Source organism: Podarcis bocagei (genome assembly GCF_964188305.1).
Source record: "Podarcis bocagei genome assembly, chromosome: 1".
NCBI classification, from domain to species: Eukaryota; Metazoa; Chordata; class Lepidosauria; order Squamata; family Lacertidae; genus Podarcis; species Podarcis bocagei.
The window spans coordinates 5,860,168-5,872,990 of NC_138125.1; the positions used below are offsets into that span (position 1 = coordinate 5,860,168).

Here is a 12,823-nt window from a genome sequence, read left to right on the forward strand (position 1 = left end):
AAGGATGAGTCTCCTCAGGGGAGCGATGGAAGGGCCAGGCAGGAGAACACAACCCTGCTCAAGAAAGGCCAGCTAGGAAGTGCTGCTGCTTGCTCAGAGGATTAAGGGCACAGTAGGAAGCTAGTTAAATCAGAGAGCCAATCAGAAGGTCGGCGGTTCGAATCCCTGCAATGGGGTGAGCTCCCGTTGCTCGGTCCCTGCTCCTGCCAACCTAGCAGTTGGAAAGCACAAAAGTGCAAGTAGATAAATAGGTACCGCTCTGGCGGGAAGGTAAACGGCGTTTCCGTGCGCTGCTCTGGTTCGCCAGAAGCGGTTTAGTCATGCTGGCCACATGACCCGGAAGCTGTACGCCGGCTCCCTCGGCCAGTAAAGCAAGATGAGCGCCACAACCCCAAAGTCGGTCACGACTGGACCTAATGGTCAGGGGTCCCTTTACCTTTACCTAGGAAGCTGAAGGGTACAGTAAGCTGAAAGTCTAGGTTTGCCCTGCCCTAGATGCCTGGGGCAGAGGGGAGCTGTGGTCCAAACCATGTGGATGGCACCAGGTTAGAGAAGGCTGGTCTAATTCTTGTCTCCCTTGGAAGCTGGAGCACACAGCTAGAAATCCAGTTCCCCACACCAGATTCGCTCTGCAAGACTGTGAGCCAGACAGCTTGCGCTGGTCCCTGTCCGCCCTGAACAGGCGTGAAGGCAGGCGAGAGCGGGCGCCCCTCTCTTGCCCACCTTCCCAACCCATCTGAAACTTACAAGGGTTATCCAGAGGTGAAAGGATGCCATCGGCCAGGGCTGTCCGTGTGCATGCCTGGGTGTCCCCATCCCTCACCTGTGAATTCCTGGCACACCTGTGAATTCATGCGCATGTAGCTGAGTGACCAGCCCTTATGAAACTGGAAATGGAAAACCAACTTCTTAATTTTTTCCCTCTCTTTCTTCTCCTTCCACTTTCTCTTTTAATTCCTTTTCTATTCCTCCCTCCCTCCTCCTCTCTGTCTTTCTTTCTCTCTAGTTCCCCCACCCCTCTTCTCCACCTCTTTTTTGCCTCTGGATCAATGTTTTCGTTTGGACCACACACACAAAATGAGATATTTGACAATAATCTTTGTATTTTTCTTTATAAACTCCAATAACGTTAATTTTTATTTTTTTTAAAAAAGGAAGTGGAAGCCCAGTGAAGTCTGAAGCTAGCCACAGGACGCCTTTCCCCCCACATGCCAGAGGATCTCTTGCACAAAAAGAGACAGTGACTCAGTGCCAGTTCTCTGCCTCTCTGCACAACTAGCAGAGCAGAGTAATTTTGTCTAATTTATAGGGGCAGATCTGTATACTGCGCACAGGCTACAAAGTTCAGTTTTCCCCTTAGCACAGAATTTTATGGGCACCACATTACAGTGGTACCTCGGGTTACGAACGCTTCAACTTACGTTTTTTTGGGTTACGAACGATTGTAACCCAGAAATAAGTTGTCCAAGCTCTCTGAGGCCTCGCCGCTGCCTGGAGGGTTAGGGTTAGGGTTAAACCCGGACATCGGCGGGGCCTACGGAGCTCTCTGAGGCCTCTGCGAATGCCGGGAGCCAAGCCCCGACATCCACGGGGCCTACAGAGGCTCTGCGACTGGGCTCCAGCCGCAGGAGCTCTCCGAGGCCTCCATGAATGCCGGGAGCCAAGCCATTGTGATTGTGGAAGAGGACCCTGAGCCCCCTCCAAACAGTGAGTTTGGAAATAATTTTTTTTATCTAAAATACTGTCTTATTTATTTTATAGTACAGTACATTGATTATTGCCTTCATTTTAAGGATCAATGGTCTCGTGAAACAGTAAAATTCGTGTTAAATTGCTGTTTTAGGGGGTGTTTTTTCATCATCTGGAACGGATCAATCCACTTTCCATTACTTTCAATGGGAAAGTCCGCTTCAGGTTAAGAACGCTTCCGGTTAAGTACAGACCTCCGGAACCAATCCGGAACCTCCGGAACCAATCAAGTACTTAATCAAGTACCACTGTACACACATGCCCTGATAATAGATTTAAAACTGACAGAAGAGTTTAGGCAATGGGGAAAGCATCAAGTTAGCATGACGAATCAGACCATTGGTCCATCTAGCTCAGTGCTGGCTACACCAACCGGCAGCAGCTCTCCGGAGTCGGGAATCTACCCAAGGACCCCTCTACACGCAAGGCAGATAGAATCATAGAATCATAGAGTTGGAAGAGACCACAAGGGCCATCGAGTCCAACCCCCTGCCAAGCAGGTAACACCATCAGATGCTCTAGAACACATACATAATTTCATTTGCACGCCACCTTTCCACAGTTCAGACCATGCTCAAGGCAGCTTACAACATGAAAAAAAAACACGTCACTGCAACATAACAAAAGTAGTCGTGAACAATAAATCAATCATTTAAAGTATGCAACCAAAAGGAGCAATTTGTGTGTATATATATCACAACAGGATTGAAAATGATACAAAACAACAACAGCACCCGCACCCAAGAAAGAATCCAAAACAGCACCCCAGCTCAAGATTCTGCCCAGCAGCCTCAACTTTTGCAGCTGGAGTCAGTCAAGGTCCTGCCTCCCAGGCCAGGTGAGAAAAGGCCTGCAAGCAGGAAGCAGATCTTCCAGGACTCACAGCTAAGATAGACTTCAGCAGCCTCAGCTTTTGCAGCTGGAGTCAGTCAAGGTCCTGCCTTCCAGGCCAGGTGAGAAAAGGCCTGCAAGCAGGAAGCAGATCTTCCAGGACTCACAGCTAAGATAGACTTCAGCAGCCTCAGCTTTTGCAGCTGGAGTCAGTCAAGGTCCTGCCTCCCAGGCCAGGTGAGAAAAGGCCTGCAAGCAGGAAGCAGATCTTCCAGGACTCACAGCTAAGATAGACTTCAGCAGCCTCAGCTTTTGCAGCTGGAGTCAGTCAAGGTCCTGCCTCCCAGGCCAGGTGAGAAAAGGCCTGCAAGCAGGAAGCAGATCTTCCAGGACTCACAGCTAAGATAGACTTCAGCAGCCTCAGCTTTTGCAGCTGGAGTCAGCCAGCAGCCTCCGCCCCCCCCCCCATTAAGCCACAACCCTTCCCCCACAATGCAGTAAGTTAGTACCCGGCAAATTCTGGGCGCCTTCCACTCTTACCTTTGTGAGTTCCGCCGTCTGTACGAGCTTATTTTTGCTGCCGGCGTACATCATCTGTTGCTCAGGCTTGCACCCTGCAATTATCGGGAGGAAATCGGGATCAGGAGCCAAGCAAGACCAGAATTAAGGCAGTCTGTTCAGGAGGAACGGGGCAGGGGTACAGATGGAATAGGCCAGCCGTTTTATTGCCTGCCTGCTGCTTCTCCCCACTCGCTACTGGCTCCTTGCTCTGCTAAAGCCTTTGCGAACCTGTCAGATGCTCTGGACTGCAACTCCCATTGGGCCGATGGGAACTGTAGTTCTGGAGGGCACCTGGTTGGCAAAAGCTGCTCTACTAGAGTCTCGTCCCTTGCAAGTCGCCCCTTTCCATTTATTAATTGATTGCATTTATATCCCACCATTTCCTCTAAGGAGCTCAACATGGTGTACGCTGTCCCCCCCCCCAATTTAATCCCCACGACGACACTGTGAGGTAGGCTGGGCTGAGAGAAGGCAACGACTGGCCTAAGGTCACATCCAATGAGCTTCGTGGCCCAGTAGGTATTTGAACCCAGGTCCTAGCTTGACACTCTTAAGCGTTCCACCTCATGTGCTCCGAAATCTAAGCCTGGCTTTGTCGGCCTGGCTCCCTCCAGAGGGTGTTGGACTACAACTCCCATCAGCCCCTGCCAGTGCACGATGGGAGTTGTAGTCCAACAACAATTTCTGGAGGGGGCCAACGAAGGCGAGTGTCAACACTTAAAATTGAGAGCATGGGGGTCCCGAAAAGGGCAATTCACAAGCTTCACCAACACCACCTCGCCCCCATGTGGGCTGTTCTTAGGGCTATCCTAAGACGTGTTTGCGTCCCGTCCGATCAAAACATGGCTCCCAGCGGAACTTGCTGTCCTTATGGCAATCAGCCGTTTCCATCTTGAAGCCCAGCAGGCGGCTGTGTTTTGCTTCGCAGAACTGTAGAGAGCTGGAAGGGCCCTCAAAAGGTTATCCAGCCCAACTCCCTGGAGAGCAGGAATTTGTACGGGAGAAACTGCCCCCATCATCCAGCCGGAGCTTGACTTACCGACGGGGCTGGAGAAGATGAAGCAGAGCGGGTAAGAGACTCTCCCGTCATCGTGCTGGTACTTGTAGCTGTAGACGATGAACGTTTTCTCAGAGTTAAGGAAATTGGAAGCAGGAGGGGTGGGCAAGAGAGGATCTTGAAACCTGCCCGTTGTAACGTGCTCAGTTTTTAAGCAGAGTTTACAGGTGAGGGGGGCAGTTAATACCTGGGGCTGCTACGTTCGGAACAATGAAATGCTAGAATGGACTAAAGGCGGCCATGATCGTACCAGACAGTTGAAAGCACTTCCCAGGGACTCTTGTTTGGTCTGAGCAGCGCCTCCCCGCCCGCACCCCCTGCTTTCCACTCCGAGGTCCCATCCGCACTATGCATTTAAAGAAGGATCACTCCACTTTAAAACAGTCACATCTTCTCCCTAAAGAACGCTGGGAAATGCAGTTTTGCTTGTGGCCAGCATGACTAAGCCGCTTCTGGCGAACCAGAGCAGCGCACGGAAACGCTGTTTACCTTCCCACCAGAGCGGTACCTATTTATCTACTTGCACTTTTGTGCTTTCCAACTGCTAGGTTGGCAGGAGCAGGGACCGAGCAACGGGAGCTCACCCCGTTGCGGGGATTCGAACCGCCGACCTTCTGATCGGCAAGTCCCAGGCTCTGTGGTTTAACCCAGTGTCACCTGCGTCCCCCCAAAAAAACAAATAAATAAAACAAAAAAAAACCGTTTAAAAAAACAAAAAACAAAAAACTATTAACATTACATGATGGTTATGGTAGTTAACCTAAACTTAACCTACTACAATGCTCATAAAAATGAATTCCAAATATTGTTAAATTTGTCCACGGCGAGTCTACATTTGTAAATGGCTTGTTCATGTGTTACAGGTTTGTACATATATTCTATCCACTCATTGAAGAGAACTGCATTTAAATCTTTCCAGTTCATCAATATCTGTCTTTTTGCCTTGGTAAGGGCGTGGACACTCCATTCATATTTTCCCTTTCTTAGGTTCAATGTCCTGCTTGTCCACTGAGGCCCCAGCTCTTACCTAGCTTATAATGGGCGCTCTAAAGACAGCCTCTCACCCCTAGTGGGCAAGAACTGTAAAAAGGGGCCTTGTACCAAGCCAGAACATTGGCCCACCTATCTTAAAATTGTCTACGCCAGTGGCTCCCAAAATATTTGCACCATGGACCACTTGAAAATCGCTGAGGTTCTTGGCAGACCACTTAACTGCTTTTCTGCCTAGTGTAGCAATTGTAATACACCATAGGGACATGGGTGGCGCTGTGGTCTAAACCACTGAGCCTCTTGGGCTTGCCGATCAGAAGGTCGGCAGTTCGAATCCCCGCGACGGGGTGAGCTCCCTTTGCTCGGTCCCTACTCATGCCAACCTAGCAGTCCGAAAGCACACCAGTGCTAGTAGATAAATAGGTACCGCTGCAGGGAGAGGGTAAACGGTGTTTCCGTGCACTCTGGTTTCTGTCATGGTGTCCCGTTGTGCCAGAAGCAGTTTAGTCCTGCTGGCCACATGACCTGGAAAGCTGTCTGTGGACAAACGCCGGCTCCCTTGGATGAAAGTGATACGAGTGCCACAATCCCATAGATGTTTTTGCCTGGACTTAACCAACCAAGGGTCCTTTAGCTTTACCTAATGCACCATGCTAGACGCTGTAGGGTTTTTAATTGCACTTTTACAGACATGCTGCAGACCACCTGAACGAAGCTCGTGGGGCCCCAGTAGTCCATGGAGCACAGTCTACACTGTCTGGCAGTAGCTCTCCAAGGTTTCAGGCAGGGGCTGTTCCCATGTGGGGATTGAACCTGGAATCGCCACCACTGACCCATTGATTTGTACACCTGTTTCGTGGCCCAACCCACGTGTCCAGGCAGAGCCGAGTGTGCTGGCTTGAGGCTTTTGCAAGCACCAATATGCAGACCAGAAATGGATTCTTCTAAAGCAAAATATTGCCGCCGCCAAAAAAAGGATATCGAGGTTGCCTCTCGGGCAGCTCGTCTTTTAGCTCATCTGGAGAAATGCCCTGGTAGAATTAAAAATAAAACAAGAGATGGGGTTGTGCACACAGGAATCCCACAGATATATCCAACAGCTGTATAAAATGGTATACATAACAGTAACTAAGTTATCTAAGCTACACTGGCTCCCAGTACGTTTCTGAGCACAGTTCAAAGTGTTGGTGCTGACCTTGAAAGTCCTAAATGGCCTCAAAGGTCCAGTATACCTGAAGGAGCACCTCCACCTCCATCGTTCTGCCTGGACACTGAGGTCCAGGTGCACAGCCTGGGAGTCATTTTGGACTCACAGATGTCCATGGAGGCACAGGTCAATTCTGTATCCAGGGCAGCTGTCTACCAGCTCCATCTGGTACGCAGGATGAGACCCTATCTGCCGCCGAGATCATATAACACCGGTCTTGAAAGACCTACATTGGCTCCCAGTACATTTCCGAGCACAATTCAAAGTGTTGGGCTGACCTTTAAAGCCCTAAACGGCCTCAGTGAATGAATGAATAGTTTATTACGGTCATAGACCAGAAGAAAAGAAAAAAAAAAACATAAAAGGCAGCAATAGTTTACAAGGGAATGATGGTGTCAGTTAAAAGTTGTAAAATTATACATAAAAACAATACACATATACACACACACACATATACATACTCATATATGCACTACAGTATATGTATGGGCTTAAAAAAGGGGGGGCTTATCCAGGGGTCAGATCTTTTACTTTTTTACAGCTAATGCCCTCCGCTTGATCACGGCCGCAGAAAACTTGGCCACTTTCAGTGTTACTTCTGGGTTTTTATCTCCTAGTAGGATTTTCAGCCGCTGAGATTCAGATCGACCTGGAAATTTCTGAACGATAGGGGAGATAAACAGTAACCTGATGTCCCCGTAAAGGTCGCAGTGTAACAGCACATGTGAAGCCGTTTCCACCTCCTTCAGACCACATGGGCAAACTCGTTCAGCATAGGGTGTGCCCTCGTATCTGCCCTTTAGTAAGGCAGATGGCAATACATCAAATCTGGTAAGGGTAAACGCCCGCCTATATTTTGCGATTTGTAGGTCCAGCAAATATGGGGTTAGATTAAACCCTTTTCCGTAATCTTGGATAGCTGGATATTTATCTATCTTGCTCATATGGTCCTGAAGCTCTACATCTCCTATTCGCTGGCTCACCATCATTTTAGCCTTTTCAAAGCCTGAGGCTATGAGTTCTTGTGAGGAAAGCCCCAGGCCCCTCAATTTTTCATAAAGCGACAATCTCCATTTAGACTCAGTCCTGTATACCTGAAGGAGCATCTCCACCCCCATCATTCTGCTTGGACGCTGAGGTCCAGCGCTGAGGGCCTTCTGGCAGTTCCCTCCCTGCGAGAAGCCAAGTTACAGGGAACCAGGCAGAGGGCCTTCTCGGTAGTGGCGCCCGGCCTGTGGAACGCCCTCCCACCAGATGTCAAAGAGAACAACTACCAGACTTTTAGAAGACATCTGAAGGCAGCCCTGTTTAGGGAAGCTTTTAATGTTTGATGTATTACTGTATTTTAATATTTGGTTGGAAGCTGCCCAGAGTGGCTGGGGAAGCCCAGCCAGATGGGCGGGGTATAAATAATTTATATTATATTATTATTATTATTATTATTATTATTATTATTATTATTATTATTATTATTATTATCTGAAGCATGCTCCCTTAAAGAGCCCTTGACCATTTTATTCTGTGAACCACTCTGATATCTTATGATGAAGGCTAGTATATAAATCTAATAAATCATCATCACCACCACCACCAGGTGCTGTTCAGATATCAGCTCCACCCAGCAGGGACGAATCATACTGTGGCTGATGGGAGCTGTAGTCAAAAACATCTGAACAGCACCAGCTTGGCAAAAGCTAGGAAATAAAGCCCACTAAACTCAGTGGGGTTTGCTTCTGAACAGACATGCCAAGCGCGACGCTGCTACTTCTGCCAAGACCACCCAGGCGTGGTTTCAGAGCATCCTGCAGGAACCAACTGTGGCCTGGGAAACCGATTCAGAGGATGAACCGGAGGAATCCCAGCCTGCACAGGAGTCCCCGCCTCCAGGGCTGGCTGAACTGGGGCAGGGCCTTGATTCTGAAGCGCCTGCACCTGTGCCGGATCCTCAGGAGCAGGCACCAGGTGAATCCACTCTGGCTCCGGAGGTGGTTGAGGACTCAGTGCCTACAGGTGAGTCTCCCCCTGGGCCCAGTAACCCTTCAGCCTCTCCTGAACTGCAGGGGCTCAGGGCAGAGAGGCGAAGGGAACTGGTTTCTCCCAGGAGGAGTGCTCACCTTAAGGCCAGGAGAGGTGGGTCTCCTGGGGGCCGGGACCGCCCCTGGCCTCAGAGAAGATAAAGGCCAGTCAGCCCGGTCCCAGGTTGCGGGAGCAACGGTGTTGTTGAGTACCTGTTCCTGCCCGGACCCAGACCTGACCCTCCAGTGTTCCTGTCCCCGCCCGGCTTCCTGCTTCGGACCTCACCTCGCTCCTTGTGAACTGTTTCCAGCCCAGTGACCCAGGACCGGACTTTGACTACGCCAAGGGTAACCTTCCCTCCGGGACCAGCACACCAACATTGCAAAGGGCAGAGCTGGTGTGGCGTGGAATACAGACAAAGAAACGATTTTCCAAATGGCGCAGCAGTTCACTTTCAAAATCCAGCAATAAGAAAACCTTTGCTGTGAGAAGTTGCACCGCCAGCTTGGAAGCAGTTTGTAGCTGGAGGCGAAGACACAAAAGACACAAAATCCGCACCATATAAATAGACCATCCACAAACCTCGTGTTCTTCATCCAGAACCACCAGCTGCTTATCCTTGTCGATCTTCACTATAATAAAAGGGAGAAAGAAATTGAAATGAACCCACTGAAATTAATGAACACGACTCAGCTAGGACCACTGATGTCAATGGTTCTGCTGCTTCCTTTTTTACAGGGCTGCTCGACCTGCCCTTACTCTCTGGCTGCAGCCAATTAACAGTAAAAATCTCCAAATGGGTCCAAACTCCAATGTTTAAAATCTCTGGTAGAGGACAAGGATCCAGAGATCACGTTAAAGGTGGCCTAATTCTGTGCGATTGCCATGAAACTTAGGGAACAAGCTGTGATACCACCACGATTAAGGTTTTAAATGACAACTTCAGGTTATATTTTAGTAAGATGTAATTTATATATTTAAATTGCTGCTGCATCTGTACTGGCCCTGTTATACCGCACTGCAAATTTAAATGCATCCCTATTGTGTTTCGTGACTTCCCTGATTTTGTATGTGAGCTGGAACTGGTCTGTGACCAAAATAATAAATTAATTCAATTAACAGTAGCACAATTAACAGGCCAATGTTTGGAGCAACTCTCAGCTGACCCACCAAGAGGATTCTGGACACTGTTCCAAGGGCTGAATGCTAGAAGTTGGCAGGACCAGAGGCAAAAGGAGGAGGAGGAATGACAGGTGTGTATGTTTTCCTTTGTGCAAGAGGCTATTTCCCACACCTATTTATGTTCCACACCCAGTATGTTTCCGAGCACAATTCAAAGTGTTGGTGCTGACCTTTAAAGCCCTAAACGGCCTCGGTCCAGTATATCTGAAGGAGCGTCTCCATCCCCATTGTTCTACCCGGACACTGAGGTCCAGCGCCGAGGGCCTTCTGGAAGTTCCCTCATTGTGAGAAGTGAGGTTACAGGGAACCAGGCACAGGGCCTTCTCGGTAGTGGCGCCCGCCCTGTGGAACGCCCTCCCACCAGATGTCAAAGAGAACAACAACTACCAGACTTTTAGAAGACATCTGAAGGCAGCCCTGCTTAGGGAAGCTTTTAATGTTTGATGTATTACAGTATTTTAATATTTTTTGGAAGCCGCCCAGAGTGGCTGGGGAAGCCCAGCCAGATGGGTGGGGTATAAATAAATTATTATTATTATTATTATTATAATTATTATTATTATTATTATTATTATTATTTGGAAACCCTTCTTTGTCCACCATGTAGACAAGCAGGGGAAATTGTCAAAGTTCAAGGGCAAATCCCAGCCAGGCAAAAACACTCAAGGAGGGTGCAAAGCAAGGCTGACGAGGGGTGAGGCCCAGGGAAGAGTTCCAAGGGCCAGAGAGAGAGGTCTAGGCTGAATGTGGCCCCCGAGTCTGAGGTTTCCCATCCCTGCTGTTGAGCATCACCCTCTGCCACAAAGACACTCAGAAAAGGAGTGTCTTTGTGACAGAGGGTGATTACAGGGTAACACTGACTCCTCACTGGCGACCCGCCTGCACTCACTGTGTGCTATTAGCAACATGGGTTGCTATTAACAACATGCTTTAAAAAAAATAAAAATAAAAGCTTTTATTAAGACTTTGCTCTGTTGTTTTACCACAAGGGAAGGTTTCTCACCATCCTGGAAAAAAGGTGGCAAGTGGGGTGTCACAGGTTCTGTCCTGAGCCCGTTGTGGTTCAACGTCTTTATAAATGACTTGGACGGAGGAAAAGAGGGGATGCTCATCAAATTTGCAGATGACACCAAACTGGGAGGGGGAGCTAATGCCGCAGAAGATAGAATCAGGATTCAATACATAGCTGTCAACGTTTTCCTTTTTTTAAGGGAAATTCCCTTATTCTGAATAGAATTCCTCACAAGAAAAGGGAAAAGGTGACAGCTATGATTCAATACGATTCCCTTTCAGGGAAGTTTTTAATATTTAATGCTGTACTGTTTTTAACACTTGATTGGGAGCCGCCCAGAGTGGCTGGGCAAACTCAGCCAGATGGGCGGGGTACAAATAAATTATTATTAATTATTAATTATTATTATTATTATTATTATTATTATTATTATTATTATTATTATTACCTTAACAGATTGGAGAACTGAGCCCAAGGTTACAAAATGAATTTCAATAGTGACAAATGTCAGGTTCTGCACTTAGGCAGGAAGAACCAGGTGCATAAATTTAAGATGAGGGACACCTCAGCAGGGACAGGGCCTTCTCAGCCACAGCCCCCCAAGTTACAGAACTTGCTTTTTTTCAGGATGATATTCTTGCTGTTTGGAACCAGATGAAAACTGTGCTTTTGGATGTGTTTTTGCCTGGTGGCTGTTGAGCAATTTTTCTTTTCTTTTCTTTTTTGCTAGCTAGCTTGTACCTTGTGTTTTATTATGGTGGGCTATATATAGTTCATCCACATGCACGCACACATAAATACTGCCCAACGTCACCAAACCACCCATAGCAAATGCCACGACGGCAGTTTCTTGTAGTGAAGAGACGTCTGCTCAACCAGGGCAGGGAAGGAGAATCAGGAGAAAGAAGAAACATTTGGAAAAGAACCTAAGCCGCGATAAATCCACTTATCTTTGTAACCATGAGGGCAGTAATCTCTTTCGATTTCTTCTTTTTAAAGGGATCCTCAGGATGATAAAAGAGGCTCCACGGAGGAGCCACTGAAGCCGACAAGGTCAGCTCTGGACAGACAGACCCAAAGCTTAATTACGGTGTTGACATAATTTGGGACAACTTGGAGCAGCTGCCTCCAAGACTCTGCTGGCCATTTAATACCCTACTGCTTTGCTACAGCAGAAGTGGGGAACCCCAGGGCCAGAGGCAACCCTCAGGCCTCCCTCTAAGCCACACTCCCTCTCCTCAAGCCCCTCCCCCTGTCCCCAAACCTATTTGGCTGGCTTGTGTCCTCCAACCAAGAATACCTTTTGCTTGCATGGAATGAGGCTTATATACAGTCATACCTCGGGTTAAATATGCTTCAGGTTGAGCATTTTCAGGTTGTGTGCTGCGGCGACCCGGAAGTAACAGAACGGGTTACTTCCGGGTTTTGCCGCTCGCACATGCGCAGATGCTCAAAATAACGTCATGTGCATGTGCAGAAGCAGTGAATCACACCCGCACACAGATGCGGGTTGCGTTCTGCTCAGGATGCAAACGGGGTTCCGGAACGCATCCCGTTCGCATCCAGAGGTACCACTGTATACACAATGTGTGTTTGTGTGCAGACAAAATGTGAGAGAGCCCCCTTATCTTTGAACGGCTGGAATCTGGCCGACTGAACAAAGGCAATCGCAATGGCCATTGCTCCACCCACTTCTGCCTCTAGCCCCACCCACTACTGGCTCATCTCTCCCCCCCCCCTTTCCCACCTCAATACTTCTCACCGCCAGCATTCAAAATTAGGCAGGCGGCGGGCGCATTTTGCACCTGGCTATCGGCCACTTGTGACCAAGTGAAGATGACCGGGCGCCAATATAGTGCTTGATCTCTCACCATCTCAAAGCACCTGCCTGGGGATCACTGGATCTTGGCTGTTTTCACACACTAATACCACGTCCTGTAGAATTTTGTATTTTATCTGCAAAACCAGAATGAATTTCAGGGACCAATTTTGAGCTGCCTGGCCCCACAATGGCAACTAGGCATTCCGCTTTGGCTATCGTAACCTTGGTTTAAGGAGCCATTTACCGCCTAGCTTATATATATGAGTTTCTAACACTGATCACTACCTTCCAACAACATTTCTCCCGCTATACAAAGTTGGGACTGAGTGCCTGCATCTTGCCTCTGGCCACTCAGCGGACTCACAAATCTACAAGGAGAGCTCTGCTGGATCAGGC

The 12,823-nt window shown here is 48.4% G+C and overlaps 1 protein-coding gene across 1 annotated transcript in view; it reads right to left on the reverse strand.

Annotated features, from left to right (window-relative positions):
• The window catches only part of GMFB (glia maturation factor beta), a 31,089-nt gene that overhangs the window by 11,027 nt on the left and 7,239 nt on the right, over positions 1 to 12,823 (reverse strand). The window contains exons 3-6 of the mRNA XM_081194772.1: positions 8,994 to 9,043; positions 6,170 to 6,219; positions 4,181 to 4,263; positions 3,121 to 3,194 (exon numbers count right to left, since the gene is read on the reverse strand). Of these exons, the coding sequence (XP_081050898.1) occupies positions 3,121 to 3,194; positions 4,181 to 4,263; positions 6,170 to 6,219; positions 8,994 to 9,043 (257 nt within the window). The remainder of the gene's footprint in view (positions 1 to 3,120; positions 3,195 to 4,180; positions 4,264 to 6,169; positions 6,220 to 8,993; positions 9,044 to 12,823) is intronic.